Source organism: Ornithorhynchus anatinus, chromosome 20, assembly GCF_004115215.2.
Source record: "Ornithorhynchus anatinus isolate Pmale09 chromosome 20, mOrnAna1.pri.v4, whole genome shotgun sequence".
NCBI lineage: Eukaryota > Metazoa > Chordata > Mammalia > Monotremata > Ornithorhynchidae > Ornithorhynchus > Ornithorhynchus anatinus.
In genome coordinates this window covers 27,501,776-27,524,639 of record NC_041747.1, presented here as the reverse complement: position 1 = coordinate 27,524,639, position 22,864 = coordinate 27,501,776, and the positions used below count along the sequence as shown (strand labels likewise).

Below are 22,864 nucleotides of genomic sequence, written 5' to 3'. Positions count from 1 at the left end.
GAGATCTTCCTTGTGTGCCCGTTGATTCGGTTTCCACAGACGTAAGCCTTTTTGGGCGGTGATTAATCCCGACAGAGGTGCACGGGTCTTGGGGGTCAACTGGCTCCATGGAAGGGACCAGAGATGGGGAGAATCACTGCCCGATGAGAATGCTGAAGGTTCCCGTGTCAGTGACCGAGACTGATTTAGGTAGACACTCGATCAGTCAGTCGAATGTATCTACTGAGCGCTTTATACAGAGCACGGTATTAAGCGCTTGAAAGAGTACGGTATGACAGTATAACAGTCCCATTCCCTGCCCACTACAAGCGTACAGACTAGACGGGGAGACAGGCGTTCATATAAATAAAGAAATTACGGATACGTACGGGGGTGCTGGGGCGCTGGGCAGGGAGACGAATAAAGGGAGCAAGTCGGGGGGCCGCAGAAGGGAGTGGCAGAAGAGGAAAAGAGGGCTTAGGGAAGGCCTCTTGGAGGAGTTCCGCGAGGCTTTGAAGGAGGGGAGAGTAATCGTCTGTCGGATGTGACGGGCTCACATTTCATCTGTCATCGGGACACAGAGCAACCTGAAGCGGGACCCAGATTTAAAGTTCAAAAGGCCCGTGGGTAAGTCTGGCTTCGAAACTTACTTTTTAAGGAGCGTCTCACGTTCAGATAAAGGACAGGGCGGGTCAGGTCCGCGGCTTGGGTTGTCGGGGTGTCTCCTAGGTCACTTTTGCTCTTTGTTGCATTTTAAATGAAAGGACGCTTTTTAAAAAACAAGCCAACGAAAAGGAGCCTTTCCTCCTGACACTGCGGGCGGTTCACGGTGGCTTGTAGCCTCCCACTCTGTCGCTCCCGTATTTGATTTAATCATCGGCTCATTTCATCACAGAGCCGTTTGAAAAATAGGAAGGCTATTGTACAGGTTAAAAAAATAAGTTTGTGGAGTTTCATACCCTTCAAGAGGCAAGAGCAATTTTATGATGGTTTTGCGGCCTTTTTTCTCCACTCGGTAATATTTGGGTTTATTTGTCTTGGGCTCCTGCATACCTTCGATTTTGATTGAAGTTAGGAAAAACAATTTTCCAGATAGGAAACTAAAACACAGCTCTCCCAGTCATGGTAAAAACATACAAACTTAGCTGTATGATGTTTAAAAGAAGAGAACTTTCACTGATTGTTTTTTTTTTCTTTCGGATGGGCCTGGGCATCTTTAACATATGCTTTCAATTCACATTTTAATCAGAATGTGGAAGTCATTACTGTGACATCTGAAATTGAGGTAGCAATAAAAAATTATCACAAACAAGACAGCAGACACAAATTATTTTGTGTTTATTACTGGGTGGCCCTCTTGAAACTTTCCCAGAGCTAATAGGTTCCAGATATTAGAAAATTGAAATTGAATTACATGAAGCTCATTTCAGTTCACATCTAGCTGCTCTAATGAAGTCGATTTTAAAAGAAATCACCAGAATAGCTCTCCTCGGGACCGCGAGATGTCGAATCTGGGTTCCCCGGCGAAGCATCGGGTGGCCGGGGGAAGGATTTCAGAAGCTGAAGATTTCTTTCGGTAAACTCGCCAGCGGTCCGTGAACGTAGTGAAAGTCGGTCGCACTTGGCTGATTGGATTAGAAGCGGAAACGTCGAAATGTATTCAGTGGTGGCGACGAGATCGAACGGTAACGTAAGCATTGTGAATCGTATCCCTTGGACCAGAGCCTTAATAATAATAATGTTGGTATTTGTTAAGCGCTTACTATGTGCCGAGCACCGTTCTAAGCGCTGGGGTAGACATAGGGGAATCAGGTCGTCCCACGTGGGGCTCACAGTCTTAATCCCCATTTTACAGATGAGGGAACTGAGGCACAGAGAAGTGAAGTGACTTGCCCACAGTCACACAGCCGACAAGTGGCGGAGCTGGGATTCGAACTCGTGAGCCCTGACTCCAAAGCCCGTGCTCTTTCCACTGAGCCACGCTGCTTCTCGTGGCTCAGCCTTGGGGGTGGCCGTCCCATCTTCTGTCTCCTTTAGCAAACAGGAGGTGACATCACGGTGCTGCGAATCCCTCCTTTTCCTTCTAGTGGCTGGTCATTTTATGAAACACAGCAGGCCTGTACCAAGCCCCGTGGCTGAATAAAAACTAAAATCATTTCTCTAGTGGGCCGTCGTGACAGTTTGCCGCGTCCCTGGTTCCTTGGGTACTACTGATGTTGGAGGTGTTATACGGGGAACGCGTGCCCAGTTTTCCAAATGGATAGTTAAGGATTCCTGTTCTCCACATTGACATCCTTCTTTTCTTCAAATGACACACGAAATACAATGACGTTCCTACAGCGAATACTCTAAAGTTGGGTACATTTTTTCCATAATATCTCACAATCGCGTGACGCTCTTTTACAGCGTTTCCTTTGACCCAGCTTTATTCTTCCACTCCCTTGTGGGTCTCCCTTGCACTCGGATTTGCCGCCCGATTCACCCCTCCCTCGGCCCCGCGGCACTTACTTACATATCCGTATTTTATTTATTTCTATTAATTTCTGTCTCTCCTTCTAGATGGTAGATTCACTGTGGGCAGGGAAAGTGTCCGTTATATTGTCATAACCTACTCCCCAAGCGCTCAGTACGGTGCTCGGCATGCAGTAAGCGCTTAATAAGTACCGACTGGTTAATGTTGGTATTTTCTAAGCGCTTACTACGTGCAGAGCACTGTTCTGAGCGCTGGGGTAGATACAGGGTCATCAGGTTGTCCCACGGGAGGCTCACCGTCTTAATCCCCATTTTACAGTTGAGGGAACTGAGGCCCAGAGAAGTGAAGTGACTCACCCACAGTCACACAGCTGCCAAGTGGCAGAGCCGGGACTCGAACCCATGACCTCTGACTCCCAAGCCCGGGCTCTTTCCACTGAGCCACGCTGCTTCTCGGTTGGACGGCGCATCGTGCCAGACACTTGACTCATTATATTTCTCTAAGTGCCGTTTTTGAAACTAAGTGGGGTTTTTGGAGGGTCGGTAGGATAAATTTCTGAAAACGTGTTTTATCCCTCCCTTTTGCTAATCGACAGATGTTTGTCCTCAAAAGTAATTTGATAAGCAGCAAAACTCCGTCACTGTGGGAATTCGGTGTTTCCAGTTATTTCTTATCAGTCTGTTTTCGCATACTCTCACTAATGAAAGGACCTCTTTGTACAATTAAAAAAAGGTGTTAAAGTTGCTGCATTTTTAGAGGCCCTTCAGAGTTTTTAGTTGGCCTATTTGGGGGAAAAAAATACGCTCGTAAAATGCGGTCCCGTCAAATAGCCTGTCTGTGTGGCAGAATTACTGTGGGCAGAAATAGAAAGGAAGCATTACATTTGAAGAGAGCTGCTTTTAATTATTAAATCGGAGTACGTACTGTATGCGGTGTTTGTAAAATTTATGTATGAGCACTAAACTGTATTAGAGTAATTTATGACGCAAATAAATGCAGTGGCAGAGGGAAGCTAAAGCAGGAAATGGCGTGAAATTGTGCACGGGGCAAAGAGAGGAAGAATCGGAATCTATCCCCTCCTTTTTTTTTTAAAAAAAAAAGAACACAGATACAATTGTAGCCCCCGAAGTGTAAGTTCATTTACAGTCTATTTATTAAGAGTCACAGGCCAGTAAAACAACACTTACTGAGCAGGTTTGGCTGCTGCCCAACTCCCGTCGACTTCCTTTAAACCAGCGACGAGGCGAGCTGGTGGGGCACTGCGAGACGGAGAATTCAATATCTAGACCCTTTTACAAGGTTGTTAAATTTTAGTTTGGTGTCCGAGGCTAACGTTCGGCCTCGCGCAATTAGAGCAGACAAAGCCGGAGAAGGGCCACATTCCAGAACGTCTCTCCCGCAGTTACGGTAGAAGAGCCCGGGCCCCGTTCTTTCGGGGTCCTCGGCTCCGGAGGTACCGGTTCCACTGGAGTTTAAGCGTGATTTCCGACCCCTAAGTCTGGCGTCTCAGACCCCTCTCACGGGACTCCGCCGTTTCACTCACCGGTCGCGCCCCCCCCCCCCGCCTCGAGGACCGTCGGCCCCAAAGGCGTGACCCCGGAGTCCCGGGTCCGCGACGGGGCAGGGGGTTTCCCTCAAAGTCGACGCGCTGAGCCCTGCGGACCAGCCTCCCGTCGCTCTGGGAGACGCGGGCCTTCGGGAGCCAATCCAGAGGGAGATGATCTTGAGCAGGAGAAAGTCCCAGAATAAGGGCACATTCATTCATTCATTCAATAGTATTTATTGAGCGCTTATTATGTGCAGAGCACTGTACTGAGCGCTCGGAATGTACAAATCGGTAACAGATAGAGACGGTCCCTGCCCTTTGACGGGCTTACGGTCTGATCGGGGGGAGAGATTGCCCATTGTCCAAATCACCATTGACCCGGTGATTTGGGAAGCTCCCCTTTGGGTGGGTGGCCGTCCCGCCTCACAGAACCCCAAGATTTGTGACGAGCTGCTGCGAGGTCAGGCCGGGGAGTCGAGGGCAATAAGACGTCGCCCGGAAACGCTTGGTGTTTTTCTAACCGGTCATTTCATCGTATATATTGAGCGCTTACTGTGCGCAGGGCACTGTACCAAACTCCTGGGAGAGTTCACTACGACAATACAGGCACGTTCCCTGCCCACGACAAGCTTACGACCCCTTTCTGGCGGGGGACGTCGACACTGAAGGACCCCCACTTGTCTGCAGCTGAGCCCCCTCCTTGGGTCAGGAACCGGGGGATCGGATTCTTCGGCTTTGGCTCACAGTCCTCTAGACTGTAGGCTCGCTGTGGGCAGGGAGTGTGTCTGTTATTCTGTCGTACTCCCCCAAGCGTTTAGCGCACAGTGTTGTGTGCACGGTAAGCGCTCGATAAATGCGACTGACCGACCAGTCGTTGAGGTCTGTTGCTCGCAGCAGGGCCTTCCCAAGTTTCTGCTTTCCCGACTGAGCTGCCTCCCACCACCATCCTTCCCGATCAACCGGTCGGTCGTATCTGTTGAGCGCTCGCCGTGTGCGGACCACTCTACTAAGCGCTTGGGAGCGGTTACGGTGTCACGGAGTCGGCAGACCCGTGCCCTGCCCGCGAGGAGCTTCCGTGGAATAAGTTGCTTGTCTGTAGTCCTCGGACAGCTGGCGTCGGCAGTATCAGCCCTAGGTGAAGCACACGTAGATTCCGGTGGAATTACTCGGCTTTTTCGGCTTCCTACACCGGATTCAACGATCCGTCCGACTGTGTGCCCTTGGGAAAGCCTCTCTCTGCTCCTCAACCCAGAGCGCCGCAAATACTTTCCACATCCCCCTAGAGGAAAGGGATGACCCAGTGGATAGTGGTCTTACGTGTGTAAATTAAGGATGAATATCCTACCCTTGGCCGCTTTCGTTTCAGCGAGCTCTAGAGTCAGCGCTCCCCTTCAGTCGCGGCCCAAATCGGTTCATCTCGGCAGATCCGCTTCAGATTGTACGAGATTCGCTTTTAATACGTTTCCCGCCCCGGCAGTGTTTCTCCAGAGTTGTGACATCATTTCATGTCCCGGAGCCAAACCGCTTTCAAATAGAAAGTCTCCCTGGGAGAGAAACGAGTCTTCTCTTGGTGCAGGTTAGCTTCCGTGTCAGCTAATTAGCTGATTTTCTTTCAAATTCACTTAATAAGAGTAAGCCAGATAAGGTTTTTCACGCCGGTACCGCTCGCGGTGTTCAAAACGACAAGCGGGATGATCTAATGTTGTTTGGGTCGCAGTCACAGTTCGCTCGCTTACCGATTTTTATTGTTTAAGCATGTGACTGTTGCACAGTCGTTCTGCCGTCTTCCTATTGAGTAATTGGAAACAGAATGCTGGGCGCACGTGTGTCGGAGGGAGTTTCGAAAATGCCCGCATTCCGTCTAGACAGGCTTAACTCCTATCTGATGAGGAGTGGAGGGTTTTGGACAAAGGTGTTTTTATTTCAGGAGGTAGGCCAGCAAATGTCTCATCGGGGCCCTATTAACTTATGCGTATCCTATGCGATTATGCCCTTTAATCGAAACATCGACGGAGAGCAGAATTATTCAAAGCCCACAATTTCATTGGTAAGTCAATTTGGAAAACCAAACGTGGTTAGGACACCCTTCGATTTTGTTGCATCGGTGGTACGGCGGTGGAAGAGCAGCAGCGTGGCTCGGCGGAAAGAGCCCGGGCTTGGGAGTCAGAGGTCACGGGTTCGAATCCCCGCTCTGCCGCCTGTCAGCGGGGTGGCCGTGGGCAAGTCACTTCACTTCTCTGTGCCTCAGTTACCTCATCTGTAAAATGGGGATTAGCCGTGAGCCTCACGTGGGACGACCTGATGGCCCTGTATCTCCCCCAGCGCTTAGAACAGTGCTCTGCACATAGTAGGCGCCTAAATACCAACATTATTATTATTGTTATTAATACGGGGTTTCCAGCTTCTTTTTCTCCGAAACCCTCACTTCTCATTTTTTCTTTTAAGCCGTATTTGGTAAGCACTTACTATGTGCCAGGCACCGTATTAAGCCCTGTAGTAGCTACAGGTTAATCGTGTCGGACCCAGTCCCACACGGGGCTCACGGTATTAATTCCCATTTTGCAGATGAAGGGACTGAGGCACAGAGAAGTGAAGCGACTTGCCCAAGGTCACACGGCAGCTGAGCGGCTGAGCCGCGATTAGAACCCAGGTCCCCCTGACTCCCGGGTCCGTGCTCAGTTAGGCCCCGCTGTTTTCCATCGCCTCCGTCCAACCCAACTGCGATGGCAGTTGTCGTGGAAGCACAGCCCGAGGCCAGATGACCGTCTTTGCGGTAATGGGAGCTAGACCCCGGCTTCCCAGCTGGGAATGGCGGGGTAGGCCACGCCGGATGGACGCGGGATGCGGTCGGAGGGCTTGAGGAGGGCGTGGAATCAGACGGAACAGCGGGAGGTGTGGGTCGACCAGCTGAGTTCATTTGGCCGCCGCAGCCAACGGGGTTATGGACCCCGCACCACCCTTTCGAGACATCGATGGGGATAACCACCGTGCCGGTAACGGAGCTCCGCCTTGGCACCGATATGCGTAGTGACCAGATATCTCATATAGGTTACGGCCTAGCGGACGTAGCAGGGGCCTGTGGTCGGAAGGCCCAGGTTCTGGTCCCGGCTCAGCCCCTTGCCCGCTGTGCGATCTCGGACAAGTCACGGAACCTCCCCGGGCCTCCGGGTCCTCGTCTGTAAAATGGATAAAATGGCGGCTCTCCATCTCAGACTGCGAGTCAGTCGGTCAGTCGTATTTATTTAGCGCTTATCGTGCGCGGGGCGTTCGGCAGAGTACATCACAACGATACAGTAGACACGTTCCCCGCCCACAAGGAGCTTACAGTCCAATAATAATAACGTTGGTATTTGTTAAGCGCTTTCTGTGTGCCGAGCACTGTTCTAGGCGCGGGGTTAGATACGGGGTAACCAGGTCGTCCCACGTGAGGCTCACGGTTAATCCCCATTTTACAGACGAGGTAACTGAGGCCCAGAGAAGTGAAGTGACTCGCCCACAGTCACACAGCTGACAAGTGGCAGAGCCGGGATTCGAACCCATGACCTCTGACTCCCAAGCCCGGGCTCTTTCCACGGAGCCACGCTGCTTCTCCAGAGGGGGAGGCGGACATTAATATAAGTCAGCAAATTATGGGTATGTACACAGGCGCCGCGGGGCCGAGTTGGGCGATGGGTGAATAAGGGAGCAAATCGGGGCGAGGCAGAAGGGGGTGGGAAAAGAGGAATGAGGGCTCAGTCGGGGAAGGCCTCTCGGAAGAGCTGTGTCTTCGGTAAGGCTTGGAAGTTGGGGAGAGTGACTGTCGGCTATGAAGAGGGAGGGTGTTCCGGGCCAGAGGCGCGACGCGGGTGAGAGGTCGGCGGTGAGACAGACGGAGGTGGAGGTCCAGCGAGAAGGTTCGTGTTGGTATTTGTTAATAAGAATAATGCCGGTATTTGTTAAGCGCTCACCGGGTGCCGAGCACTGTTCTAAGAGCTGGGGGAGAGACGGGGTCATCAGGTGGTCCCACGTGGGGCTCACGGTCTTCATCCCCATTTTCCAGATGAGGGAACTGAGGCCCAGAGAAGTGAAGTGACTCGCCCACGGTCACACAGCTGACACGTGAGCCCCTGCTCTTTCCACTGAGCCCCGCTGCTTCTCCAGGGTTGCCGTCGGAGGAGTGAAGTGGGTGGGCTGGGTGGTAGGAGGAGAACGGCGTGGCGTGGTGGGAGGGCGGAAGGTGATTGAGAGCTTTAAAACCCACGGTAAGGAGTTTCCTTTTGATGTGGAGGAGGGTGGGCAACCGTAGAGTCCCCTGAGGGACTGGGACTCCGACTCGATTAACTTCGCTCTCCCCTAGTGCTTGGCTCGTACTACGCTCTTAATCTGCCTGGGATTATTGCTGTCGTTTCATTCACTGGTACTGATTGAGCGCATGCCGTGTGCGGGGCACTGCGATAAGCCCTCGGGCGAGTACAGTACAGCAACAGACGGACTTTCCCCGCCCGCAAAGATCTCACAGCTTAGAGGGGGCCCCGCGGTGCCGACTGCCCGGCCGATAGCCCGGTGGGGACCCACCCCGGCCCCCCCTCACGACCCAGACGCCCCCGCCCACCGGCCTAGACCTCCGTCGCTCAGCCGGTTATTTCCCCCTGTACGCCGGAGGAGGATTTTTCGTCCGACGGGGGGGGGAGCCGAGAGGCCGACCGGCATCCAGAGCAGCTTCTCTCTTCCCCGACACGGTCCGGGGAAGCAGCCCGTTGGCCCCAGCCCGGCCCGGACGCGTTTGGGGCGGGAGAGCTCCGGTTCTGAGCCCCCGCTGCCCCGTTGGCCTAAGCGGGGAGCCGGTCCTCCTCCCCCCCCGCAGCTCCCGTCCGGGTTCCAGGAGATGAGCGGTTTGCAGCTCTGAAGCTCTGGCTACGCTTCATTCTCACCACGGGCGGTCACGTGGTGGCGTTTGAAAGCGAACCCAAAATATACAGCGTGGCTTTTTCAGGAGCCTGGAAAATCTTAGGAAACCCTATCTGAGGCTTTTACTTCAGTTTGAGCCTAAAGGGGGGGTGGGGGGGGGAGGGCGGGATCGAAGGGGCAATTATGCCGTCCCTAAATAGGTTGACTGTGAAACTTGAGATGCAAGTATTGAGTGGCTTGTAGTTTAACTTTTTTTTTAAAAAAAGAAAAACAGTTGCAAGTCAAGTCTTTAACCGGGACGATTTTTTTTTTAACCGGTTTTGATTCACATCAACCGGGGAGGTTCTTGGTGGTGGGGAAGGGAAGGGAAGGGGTTTAATGGTCTGTTGAGGCAAACTCTCATTTCAGCACCTAACCCACGTGATTCTTTCATCCTGCTGCCACGGTGAAGGTTAAATTCCCCGTGCTCCCACATGATCTTTGTCTGTCTTGCCGCCGACCTCTCGCCTTCGCCCCGCCTCTGGCCTGGAACGCCTTCCCTCCTCGTATCCGACAGACGATTACCTTTCCCTCCCTTCAGGGCCTCTTTGAGGGCCCATCTCCTCCGAGAGGCCTTCCCTGACTAAGCCCTCCTTTCCTCTTCTACTCCTTCTGCATCTCCCTGCCCTCCCCTCCCCCAGCCCCCCAGCACTAATAATGATGCTGGTATTTGTTAAGCGCTCACTATGGGCAGAGCACTGTTCTAAGCGCCGAGGTAGATACAGGGTAATGAGGTCGTCCCACGTGAGGCTCACAGTTAATCCCCATTTTACAGATGAGGGAACTGAGGCACGGAGAAGTGAAGTGACTTGCCCACAGTCACACAGCTGACAAGTGGCGGAGCTGGGGTTCGAACCCATGACCTTTGACTCCCAAGCTCGGGCTCTTTCCACTGAGCCACGCTGCTTCCCGCTAATGTACGTGTCTGGGATTTATTTTCAGTTATATTAATGTCTGCCCCATCTCTAGACCGTAAGCCCGTTGTGGGCAGGGAACGTACCCGTCGACTCTGTTTCATCCTTGGATCGTACTCTCCCAAGCGCTTAGTTTAGTGCTCTGCGCAGAGTAAGCACTCGATAGATACCATTGATTGACCGATCTCACGTCCCCTCCCGTCGCCGTCCAGCTCTGTTGCGGGTCTGCCGTTACCGTCGTCTTCATCCGTCTCCCCTGACCTTGGTCGCGACCCCCTCGTGGGACCGAGACCGTGTCTGATTTGTCCCGCCCGTACCTTTCCCTGCACAGTTCTTGGCGTTTAGCAAGCACTGCTCCGCTTTGGCCTCCTACCGCCACCTTACGCGCGGCCCCGCGCGTGATCCAGAAGGTCGTTGTCATTTCTTTTCAGATTCTCTGGTGGTGTGTCTTTTCTGAGAATGTTTGCCTTTACACCGAGCGGGGTTTTCCCCACCCCCAGATGCGTTGCGCCGGCTCAAATCGGGCGCTTTGGGAGAAGCCCGTCCCCGATAGACTCCTAGAAAGCTGTGAGGTACATAAATGCCTGTGTAAGGAGTAAGGTTTCTCCCTCAAAGGCCCAGATTGCTAGAAAGCAGTAAATTTTGGCACGGGGAGTAAATTTCGGGCCCAATATTGTGGTCTTGGAGGACCCGGGAAATTAAAACCGTTAGTCATCAGAAATAGTTTTGAAAACACAACACAGCCAGTTCTTTTCGTCCGGCCCGTCGAAGACAAGCAGCGTTAGAAAAGCGACTTTCCGTTTTGGTGTCCGGAAACAGCGTCGCAGGACTATTGATGGTCACTCACGCAAGTCGTCCAGTTTTCTCCATGCTTCCGAGGGACAGGTGAATCGCATTATTAGCCCCCACCCGATCACATCCCCAGAATGACAACTCTCTTATCCGGGGACCCCAACAAATCACCGATATAATGAGGCCCCCCGGGGCCCCTGACTCTGTTGTCTGCCAAAGTCCCAATTACACCGGCCAGCAGGGATTTGATTTGGAGGTTAAAGTCAATATTTGTTCCTTCTTTAACACGTGAGAGTCTCCCAACGATCCTTTGTGTTATACAAGTGCTGCTTTCAAATTACCCTTCACCCACTCTTTTAGAAGGTAAAATTTGTTCCCGGAATCCTTGAAAACCAGGAGGCCTTTGAGCAACAGAGAGCCATTCCCAAACCCTAGAATTTTGCTGACTTAAATTTTGCTGCCTGGAATTCTGCTTGTCAGGGGGTAGCGAGAGGGCAGAATGTTTAATTAGAAACATAAGGGGGGCACTGGCCGGTTGGCTAAATGTATACGGTAAAAATGCTAGCATAACTCGTGTTGTTTTCTAACCACAGCCAGGGTATGATGCATCGGTCCCAAAAATCAGCCCGCGAACATAGCTTGTTGTGGGCAGGGAATGTGTCTACCAACTGTGTTGTACTTTTCCAAGATCTCAGGACGGTGCTCCGCACACAGTAAGCGCTCATTAAATACCATCGATGGATAATCTTCTCCGGTATGAAATATCAGTGAGGCATTTTGCAGAGTGCCAGAAGTCATTTTGAAAGGGGAACCGTTGCTGAATTCTGACCTTTGCCCTGTGGATTGTCCAGGTTAAAGAATATCCCTGTCCAGCCAGTTTGTTCTGCCATAACCAGGTTGTGGGCAGGAGGCCGTGGTGGGATTAGGGAGTTTTCTTCGACAGAGCGCGTCTCTCTCAGTACAGGGCGGCTGCACGGGTTGGAGGAGACCGTTTTGCCCACGCCTGAGTATCTGCAGTGCAGGTTTTCCGCAACGCGACCTCCTTCGGGAACACGAGCCCTGAGGTACGGGAGAGCCGACCGAACGACGACACCTGGGGAAGGCTTGGGATGCGGGGAGTGAGAGATGGGACTCCTCCAACCAGGGAGGAACCATCCGAGGAGCCCGCCGTTAGTAGAGTACAGTCGGGCTTCCGCGAACCGACTTGGGGCGATCGTCTCCTTGATAATACCGTACAGTCACTCGGTGGGATTTATTGAGCACTTACTGTGGGCAGAGCACTGCACTAAGCACTTGGGAGAGTGCAGTGTAACAACGTAACAGAGTTGGTAGACGAATTCCCTGCCAACAACGAGGGAGAGCTACAATATTATGCCCAAGGCTTGACCAATGCGGTGAACACGTGAACAAACTCTCCCTTCTAGCAGCACGTCGCCTTCCATCCAGAGAGTTGCCCGTTGTCTTAAGGACATTCCCTAATTCTCCTACTGCATTCGATTCCAAGCTTCCTTGCAACATGGGAGAATGGCCTTTTCTCTGTTTGGGAGCCCTGTCCGCTGAAAAGCCCTCCCTCCTTTCCCCCACTGATCCCATGCCTGGACTTCCTGCATCTTTTTTTTTAAAAAAATGGTATTTGTTAAGCGCTTACTGTGTGCCAGGCATCGTACTGAGCACTGAGGTAAATACCAGTTAATCAAGTTGGACCCAGTCCACGACCCACATGGGGCTCACGGTATTAATTCCCATTTTTCAGATGAAGTAACTGAGGCACAGAGAAGTGAAGTGACTTGCCCGAGGCCACACAGCCGACAGGTGGCAGAGCCGGGATTAAAACCCAGGTCCTTCCGACCGCCGGGCCCGCGCTCTATCCGCTAGGCCACGCCGCTTCTTTCTCTTATTTCCCCTATTTTCCGACCTCCCGCGAAACCCTGGCAGGCACACGCTCCTTGAGACTTGACTGAAAGGTCTGCGTGTTTCGAGCAAATGCTCGGAGCCTCATGCTGAAGGACGGGATTATTAAAACATAATCTTAAAAGAATCTCTTCGTCTATCCCATTTCCCGTCAAATGTTAAACCGTATCAGTCGGTTACAAACTAAGGCAGCATCCCAAGGCATTTGCAAATTCTTCCAAGTCATACATCCCACCAACCCAGAGCTTGACCATCTCCGTATGTACTTCTGACCACCTGATTTTAAGTCCCTGTCTCTCGGTGACCGGATGCATCGACTTCAATAGAAATGGCCTCGGTCAGTCTGAATCCCGTCCAGAAGAGGCAGGAAGACTCCCCGTAACTTTGGAGCCCAAAAGGCTGATTGCCATTTTGCACGGTTCGAACTCTGCTGGGATACTGGAACGGAGACGAAGCCACGGAAACGGCTGTCTCTTGGCGATCTCTCCTCTCTGCCCTTGTTCAGTCGAGTCAGTCGTCCTTGCATCCGGGGAAGTAAGTTCTTCCCCCTTCTCCTTCCCTCCCTCGCCCTTCCCCCCGGTCTCCGGGCTTCCTAACTGATGGGGTGGTCCAATGGGCGACCCAGTCACCGTGTAAAACTATTTGAACGCTTAAACCTCTCCGTACACATACGCGGAGCGTGTGTCTGCGGGGGCAGGATAGAAGCGAACATTAAATTCGGCTTATCGAGAACTTCACGTCGCTCCGAAGGGTAATTGAAAGAGATTTGTACGAGGCGGTGTTTTCAGTAACTTAATGCTGTGGGTTTGGTTTGTGAAAGATGAAATCTTTCCCCATTTTTATGGGTCAGAGCTTGAACCCAAAAGTGAAAGCCAAGATTTGCAAACGAGAGAAAGGAGCAGATGTCTTGTGGTTTAAGGCCGCCGCTTCCCCCGTTCTCAACTTTGGCTGGATACATTTCGCTTATTTGATCAAAATTTCATTGACTTTCAGGAAAGAGAGCCTCAGCTCCATGTGGGGAATTGTTTTGATTCTGAATATTGGCCATGAAGAACCAGACAAAAGTCAATTGATGTGGAGGGGAGAAAAAAAGAAGGAAGTATACATAGATCACTTTTTATTCCCGGACAGAGGGGTTTTTACTTTAGTTTTTTCTTCCACTTCTTTTACTGCTTATTTTTTGTGGCTATCAGTGGACACCTTGATACCCTGAACTTAGGGAACGCATTTCTCTGCCATGGATCGGAAAGTACGTCGCACAGATTCCCAGTTTTTCTCCCAGCATTTCTCGTCCTCATTTTTCAGTTGAGAAAGCTAAAAGAGAACCGATTTGCCCATTGGCACCGTAGAGTCAAAGGGCTGTAATTCAGGCTTCCCCTAATGCCGTCTTTTTCTATTAGACCCCCGGATCTCATTCCTAGTATTTGGGCCCCGTGGTAGAAAACGCCGCCTTATTACCTCTAAGCCGCGTAACGTTCGGAGAGGTTAAGACGGACCGTAGCGTAGGACATTATTCTGTCATGTCACATCACGGAGAACATGGCAGAGCGTAGATTTATACAAACACGTTTCGTTTGGAGTCACATAGGCTGCTATCAATTTGGAAACCCTAGTCGAACCATGTGCTTACATTTTAAATTCCCGGATAACTTAGCCACCCACTACTCTAAACAGAAGCAGGGCTCTTAGTACAGCATCTCTGAAACCACGGCTTAAATTCTCCCCTCCCACGCCCCTTCCCGCCTCTCTTAAGCGATGCCTGTATTTCTCCCGGATTAAATGAGTACAGATCACGACGGTAACGCAAACCAACCAGCCCGACAGTCTACTTCGTTAAGCGTTCATTAGAGGTTAACCAGTAGGGTTTAACGTCAGTTAACAGATCAAGCCTGCTGGGTCTGCTGGGCATCACCGGCCCACTCCCCGGCGGGGCCCACCCGACCCATTCACACCTCGGGCGACCACGCGCTTCGGATTCTCCGGGAAAACAGTGCTTTGGCCACTTGCAAACCGGCAGTTGATTTTTCCAGGGCGCCAAGGGGGTGGTTGTTTGCTGAGAAGCGGGTCGCGGGCCGGTAGTTCCGAAGCCGGGGCGTTCCATTTCCAGCACCGTCCGCTTGTGGTCTCCTTCGTACGGCAGGGCACGTTTCTTTCAGGAAGTATGCTAAGCACAGGGTAGGGAATTACACCCTCCGAAACCACTCTCAAACTTTTCACGGTGTGTAAGATGGAATGACAGTGATTTGGAACTCAGCGTGGCCCAGTGGATAGAGCGTGGGCCTAGAATAATAATAAGAATAACGTTGGTATTTGTTAAGCGCTTACTATGTGCAGAGCACCGTTCTAAGCGCTGGAGTAGATACAGGGTAGTCAGGCTGCCCCATGTGAGGCTCACAGTCTTAATCCCCATTTTACAGATGAGGTCACTGAGGCCCGGAGACTTGCCCACAGTCACACAGCTGACAAGTGGCAGAGTCGGGATTCGTATCCATGACCTACGACTCCCAAGCCCGTGCTCTTTCGGAAGGTCATGAGTTCTAATCCCGCCCCCCCCCACTTGTCTGCTGGGTGACCTTGGGCAACTTCACTTCTCTGGGCCTCAGTTCCCTCATCTGTAAAACGGGGATTAAGACTGTGAGCCCCGTGCGGGACAGGGACGGGGTCCTACCTGATAAACTTGCATCCACCCTAGTTCTCAGTACAGTGCTTGGCACATAGTAACAAATACCATTATGATCATTATTATTATCGCCACAGTCGTAGCTGTCAGAAATTCTGGGAGGACAGACTCACGGAAAGACGAGCTTCCTTCAGAATATTCTGATGCAGGATTCTTGATCGTTATTAAAATGAATTATTTTTAAAACACGACTTGGCCCACTCTGGCCTAGGTGGTGAGTATACATCCAATCATCGTTAAGCGAGCAAATAATAATAATTACGAAGATTAAGTGCTTACTGTGTGCCGAGCACCGTACCAGGCGCTGGGCTGGATATAAGCAAATCGGGTTGGACACGGTCCATGTCCCACGTGGGGCCCCCGTCTCAATCCCCATTTTACAGCTGAGGTAATCGAGGCACAGAGAAATGAAGTGACTTGCTCGGGGTCACCCAGCGGATAAGTGGCGGGGCCGGGATTAGAACCCATGACCTCCGACTCCCAGGCCCGGGCCGTATCTACAGAGGGCAGATCTTCAGCTCGGTCACTCTGTCCAACCCCTGACCCTTTTCCCTGCAAGAAGGGAGTGTGGCTGAAGCTGGATAGATGCCGTCATCTTCTGGTCAGTCAATAAACCACTTTCACTGGAGGGGTAAAGCGAGCCGTCGCCCCTGCCGCCGACGGCAGCGCAAGGTTGCCAGTGTCGTGGTGGTGGACCCTTCCAGCTCCCTTCTGGACAGTTCCCCGCCCCAAACTGGACTTAATGCAGTCTTACGGATGAGTCGGCCCAGAACTCTTCCTCGCATCTGTTGCTTCTGTCATAACATTGCTCAGTATTCTGCATTCAAACTCGCATCCAATTTCCAAGCATCTAGATCCCATTCTGAAAGCAATCCCCCCGCTCACCCCCCCGATTTGTCCCTTGAATATCATGAAAGGAAAAAAAGAAGAGCCCTTTCCTTATGGACATTATGACGCATTTTGGCATCTTTATACCTAAATGCCTTGTCCGAGAAGAGATGTTTTCCAGCAGGTCGACACAAGCGATCCTTTACGGGGATCGAATAGCAGGTGAGCTAATCTGTTTTCTTTTCCAGCATTTAATTATATTAAGGGGGCCCTCATTAGATGTTTTCCTGTTTTTCTCTTCAGGCAGAGATCTGTAGATTTTTATAGCAAACAGAGAAAAGTGCACTTTTGTCAAAAGCAGGCTTGGGAGCCCCAAGTGGTACGGAGAAAGGAAATTCTGCCCACCTCTTGAGAAATAACACGGCCAACGTAGCCTCCTACTCTGTTGTCCGGTTTGTTTTCTGAGTGTGTGAACTTGGTGTTTCGTCACTTAAAGGCAATACGCATACTTGAATAAAGCGCGTATGGACAGGATGGGGTCGGTTTAAGATTCGATTTAGAGGGATTTGAGATGAAGTAAATAGCCCGTGTGGATCTTCGTTGTTGACACCGAGCCTTGCTACAAATCATTATTGTCATTATGGTTTTTATTAAGCACTTATTACATGCCAAGTGCTGGGCTAGATGAAAGTCCCCGTCCCACGTGGGCTTCACGGTCTGAGTAGGCGAGAGAACAGATATTATTAATCCCCATTTTACAGATGGGGAAACTAATGCAAGAGAGAGGTTCAGTGACTTGACCAAGGTCACAGAGCAAGGAAGTGATGGAGAACCCGGGTCCTCGACTCCCGACTCCGTTCTCTTTCTGCTAGGCCCCGGTGCTTCGTTCGTTCATTCATTCAATAGTATTTATTGAGCGCTTACTATGTGCAGAGCACTGTACTAAGCGCTGGGGATGTATGAATCAATAACAGATAGAGACAGTCCCTGCCTTTGACGGGATTACAGTCTAATCGGGGGAGACGGACAGACAAGAACGATAGCAGTAAATTGCTTCCCAAGCAGAGCTAAGACCGTAGTTGATGAAGAACAGATAATTATTTCAGTTTTTGACCCTCGAATCCGGTTAACTGTTTGGATTCCCAAATGAGCTTCAGTGACTTCCTAAAGGACTTTGGATTTAAAGAGCGCAGTCGCCTTTTCAAAGACGGCAAACTTAGGCAGAGAAGAAATGATTCAATGAGGATCTCAACCTCCCCGCCGTTTGGTTCACGGAGGTGGGGTGGGAATGAGAGAAACCCCTTGGCGCTTCATAGGCAGGGTCTCATTTCACTGCTCCGTAAGCCTCCCCGGCCTTTTTGCTTGATATATTAATGTCGGCAGGAAGACATTTCCTCCCGGAGGAGGGGCTTCTCGGAAGGTTGACTACAGGGAAAGCAGTTAGAAGGAATGCCTGGGGGTGGGGGGAGGAGAGGATGCGAGAAGGCCCCGGCCCTCTGAAGAAATATCTGCAGGTGAGTTGAGATAGTTTTCTGTGATCTGGGTGCCGAGTTACTCCACTCTGCTGGTAGAGAGAAGCGGCCTGGCCAGAGTACCTGGGTTCTAATTCCAGCTTCGCCCATTGCCTTGCTGTGTGACCTTGGGCAATTTCCCTAACTTCTCCGAGCCTCAGTTCCTTCAGGAAAATGGGTTTTAAATTCCTCTTCTTCCTCTAACTTTGACTGTATCCCCCCTGTGGGGCAGGGACTGTGTCCAGCCTGGATGACTTGCAGCTACCCCAGGGGTTAGAACAGTGCTTGACACGGTAACGGTTTAACGAATATCATCAAATATTATTATATCATATTGTTTTATAATGATTATTAGAGCAGGCATACGGACAAGCGGCCTGGAGCCCTGTTGCGCTCTGCTCTGCCCTCCTTCCTACCCCACCTTTTCCCTTTCCTCTTCCGTGACTGCTGACGGGAGGGTAGGAGGGATTTTTGAGCTCTTAAGGAAATTACTTCATGGAAAGGAGTGCGACTCTTTATACAAACCAACACAGTACTCCGCCGGCACTGGCCGGCCGATGAGGCGGAACAAAAAAAAAAAACAAGGTAATACTGAAAATCTCATTGGTTTCTTCTGTGTGTGGGTGTGTTTGATTTTTTTTTTTTTCTCCCTCTGAAGGATTGCGGGATTTATGGAAGAAATTCTACACATGTCCGCTAGAAGATACTACCATCCTATAATTTGATTTTAGGACTGGAGCTGGGCCGTCAGGAGGGAGGTCCACTGAGAGAAGTGTTCTGTTTGGGAATGGACGCATTTCTTTTTTTTTCCAGTGGTATTTGTTAAGCGCTTAGTATGTGCCAGTCACTTAAGAGAAGCAGCGTGGCTCGGTGGAAAGAGTACGGGCTTGGGAGTCAGAGGTCATGAGTTTGAATCCCGGCTCTGCCACTTGTCAGCTGTGTGACTGTGGGCAAGTCACTTCTCTGTGCCTCAGTTACCTCATCTGTCAAATGGGAATCAACTGTGAGCCTCACGTGGGACAACCTGATGGCCCTGTATCTCCCCCGGCGCTTAGAGCAGTGCTCGGCACGTAGTAAGCGCTTAACAAATACCAGCCTTATTATTACTGAACCCTGGGGTAGATGCGAATTGATCAGGTTGGATACCGTGAGTGACCCGCTGGGGCAATTCGCATTTTACAGGTGAGGTAACTGAGCCACAGAGAAGCTATGCAACTCGCCCGAGGTCACACAGCAGACAAGAGGCGGAGCCGGGTGTAGAACCCAGGTCTTTATGACGTCCGGGCCCATGCTCCATCCTTTAGGATGCTTCTCGAGTCGGTCGTGTCAGCACCGCCTGCTTGACTGCTGTTTATTTGGTAATAGTTGGAAATAATGTGTTAAGCGTCCACCTAAGCTCAGAAACGCATTCCACAGTCAAATATAAATGGTTTAGGATTATCCAACCACTACTCCCTGCCCAGTCCGTGGACAATTGAGACTAAACTGAATTTCCATTCGCAAGCTAATTATATTTTTCTTTCGGGTTGCTTCAGCTATTGAGGGGGTAATCTCAATTTTACATCTGAGTAGCTGTGATGACATAAATACAAATATTTACTTTCTGGCTGTAGTGAATTTAGCTCACCGAGATATCAGCGAAGGAAAAATAAAATATGGGAATTTATTCTAAACTGAATAACGTCTTTCGGCAAGGGATACATTTGTAGGGAACACGTCTCTGTGAGGTGTTTTTTTAATATGTCTTTCTGGAAAATGAAATTCTATAGTGATAACTGCTGTTTTTATTATGGGCAGTTTTCTTTCATTTGGAATATACATGCCTGGTTGGCGTGTTAATTTTCTCTAATGGTACCGAGACATTAACATCGGGGTTTCAGACTCAAAGGGTATGCTAAATGGTTAGATCTTTATTTTGGGAGGTAGATTTTATTTTTACATTTTTATTTCACGAATGAAACCGATCGAGCCTTTCCAAATAGCAAGCGTTCCTTCATCGTAAATCAGAATAGGTCCGTTTTAAAGTGAAATAATTCCTTATTTTTTTCGGTCCGTGTCGTCATGCCCCGAATAAGAATCCGCTGACCTGTAAATCCAGTGACAATGTGTCATTTTCCAAAAATAATGCCGCTTCTTGTTGCCCGCTTTCCCTTTTAGTTCCAGAAAACGTTCATTGTTTTGGGAGCCGATTTTCAGCTAGTGGCTCCGGGACCTGCCTTTTTAGTTCCCCACTTTGAGTCGGGAGTGGAACTTTGCTGACCGCCTGAATCTTTCGAGCGACATTCAACCCTTGAAGAGAGTGGCGCTCGAATTGAGAAATCAACGGCGCCGGATTTGTAACTGCTGAGAATTTATCCTTGTCTCTGAATGGATTCGCCATCTGGGAGTTTTGGCGCGAGTACTTGGGTGTCAGAAGAGAGGGCTTCCTAGAAGACGTTGAAAAGAAAGTTGCCCACCTCAGGGCTTTTGTATGGGAACAAAGGAAGCTTAGCCGGGATGAGAGCGTTGCAGTCCAAACATCCCGGAAACACTGGTGGGAAGAGCTGATGAAAGAAATCAATTCCCACGGACACAAAAGGCCGAGAGCGCGTCTTGCGATCCCTTAGCTTTTGAGAGCGTCGGGACGACCAATTAAGGTCTTGAAATTGCTATGGATTGTTATCAGTCTAAGCGAGCTAATAGACTCTGAAGTCCAGAACTCTGGAATTGATACGTATCGCCCTGTTCAACACACACACGCACGTAAAAACTCACATTTTCTTCCAAGAGTGGGAATTAAAAGTGACTTAAATTCTGGCGAAAACTCCAGGAAGAGGAGTGATATAGCCCCAGGTCATTTTGCAGAGTGAAGAAGTTATTCTTTTGTTCCGAGGATGTAGAATTATAAGACCGTCTGTTTGGGTTTTTCCGTTTCCGAGATTAAACCTTCGGTGTTGTTTCGATACCTTGTCCCGTTGAACGCGTTGGGACGTAAGCGGTGCCGCATCCAGCTCTGTACGCCGGGATGGGGGACACCCGCGAGGTGGAAATCGATGCGGAGGTGAATCGTAACAGTTTTATTTGGGGTTTATAACCAACCGGTTAATTTATCAGGACTCCGCCATGACCCGCGCGCTGCACAGGAGACGTTGGTAAATTCTGCATTCCGTAGGCTTAGTGCTGCCACAACACGTGCTTTTATTTATTTTATTTTCTTCATGGTACTTGTTAAGCTCTTACCTTGTGCCAGACACCGTGCTAAGCCCCGGGGCAGACGCAGGCTAATCAGGTCGGACACAGTCCACGTCCCACACGGGGCTCCCAACCTTCATCGCCATTTTACAGATGAGGTAATTGAGGTACGGAGAGGTTAGGTGACTTGCCCGAGTTCACGAGCAGAGCCGGGATTAGAACCCAGGTCCTTCTGACTCCCAGCCCATGCTCTATGCGCTAGGCCACGCTGCCTTCTGCCAGCAACAGCCTTCTCCGCCTCCATCTGGAGGGGTTTTAACGGTCGTGGGCGTGTACCACAGCCGCGGCTTCGCTCAGCGCCCCGCTGCCCTCTCCTTAATGTGGGGTTCGACAGGGACACCCCCCCGACGATACAACTCTACTGTTTGTTCTGTCTCTACTGTATTTTTAACGTCTCCTTCCCCCTCCACTTTGAGTTCTCTGGGGGCCAACTCTATTGTAGTTGTACTCTCCTGAGCCCTTACTTAGAACGGTGGTTTGCTCTCAGGAATTGCTCAATAAAAACCGTCGAATAAATTGATACAGGAGACGTGGGAGTGTTTGGTGGGAGCGCGCAGTGCAGCGCGCATGGTAAGTGCCCAGTAATCCGATCGACGGAGTGATCGAGGCCCCTTTTGGTAGCGGGGACACGGTCATGAGAACGGCCGCGTTCTGCGACTGCAGCGGCGGTGCCCTCGCTTGGCACGTGCAGGTGCTGAGAAGCAGCGTGGCTCAGTGGAAAGAGCCCGGGCTTTGGAGTCAGAGGTCATGGGTTGGAATCCCGGCTCGGCCACTTGTCAGCTGTGTGACTTTGGGCAAGTCACTTAACTTCTCGGTGCCTCAGTCACCTCATCTGTAAAATGGGGATGAAGACTTTGAGCCCCACGTGGGACAACCTGATTCTCCTGTGTCTACCCCAGCGCTTAGAACAGTGCTCGGCACATAGTAAGCGCTTAACAAATACCAACATTATTATTATTACGTTTGGGTTGGCGAGATCCCTCCACACCGTCCCACCTCCTTTCGTTCGAGGCAGAGGCTTGAGGGAGGGAAGGGAAAAAAAAAGCGATCCTCCAGCCACATTTGTCAAAGCAAGATAACGTTTCCCAAACCTGGCTCGGAAGGCAGCCGACTGACTGTTGACGCCAAGCACTTGTTCAGTCTCTTGTAATGGAAATTCGGAAAGGAATTTCTCCTTTCGGCGTTTGGTATCAATCTGGTAACCCTAAAACACTTTGGGGGGAAAAAAACATTTTTTCCCATGGAAAGCGTTGTTTTACTTGCATTAAAATGGGATCTCCAAGTGCCTCTTGGAGTCATGTTTGCTAACCCCTGTGGAGTTGTTTGTGTGCTGCTTTTTCTAAAAAAAATAGTATTTGTTAAGCATTATCCTAAGCCACGGGTAGATGCAAGATGACCAGTTTGGACACAGTCCCGTGGCACGGGGCTCAGTCTTAATTCCCGTTTTACAGATGAGGTAACTAAGGCCCAGAGAAATGAAGTGACTCGCCCAAAGTCATATAGCAGACAGGTGGCTGAGGTGGGATCAGAACCCGGGTCCTCTGACTCCCAGGCCTGGCCTCTTTCTACTAGGCCACGCTGCTTCTTAAATCAGGTGTTTATAACTGAGGGCTCAGGGTTATTATTATTTTTTTCCATTTGAGTTCAGAAGACGGGTAGGTTTTTCATGCGAATACAGCTCTGGGCCTAAATAACTAACGACGGCTCTTTTCCTTACAGGCAACAGAGACATTATTCCGGATGGCAGTAGCAAGAGGAACCATCACGACATTAAGAAATGGAGAAGTAAGATGACGATTTTGATGTTTGTAATGTGGGATAGAGTTCTCTCCCGCTCACATCACCGCAGGAATAGACGCTGGGGTTTCTATTCAATTCAGATTTTGGAAGCATTTGATCCTTCGGTGAATTATCTCTGTGCAGTTCACCAAGACCACGTGCTAAAAAGACGGGGAGGAGCATTTTATTTTAATGAAATGAACCAAGTTGGTTCTTCTGTTTTGATTTCCATTCACTTTTTCCTACACCCCACTGAGCAAGGAGCAGTTTCTTTTTTTCTTTCTCTTTTTTTTT

The 22,864-nt window shown here is 50.4% G+C and overlaps 1 protein-coding gene across 3 annotated transcripts in view; it reads left to right on the top strand.

Annotated features, from left to right (window-relative positions):
• The window catches only part of TMEM135 (transmembrane protein 135), a 188,052-nt gene that overhangs the window by 56,161 nt on the left and 109,027 nt on the right, over positions 1 to 22,864 (top strand). For 2 of the 3 annotated variants that reach the window (XM_029047760.1, XM_029047762.2), the window contains exon 5: positions 22,511 to 22,576. The exons of the other annotated variant lie outside the window; for it this stretch is intronic. In XM_029047760.1, the coding sequence (XP_028903593.1) occupies positions 22,511 to 22,576 (66 nt within the window). The remainder of the gene's footprint in view (positions 1 to 22,510; positions 22,577 to 22,864) is intronic. 3 annotated transcript variants of the gene reach the window in all.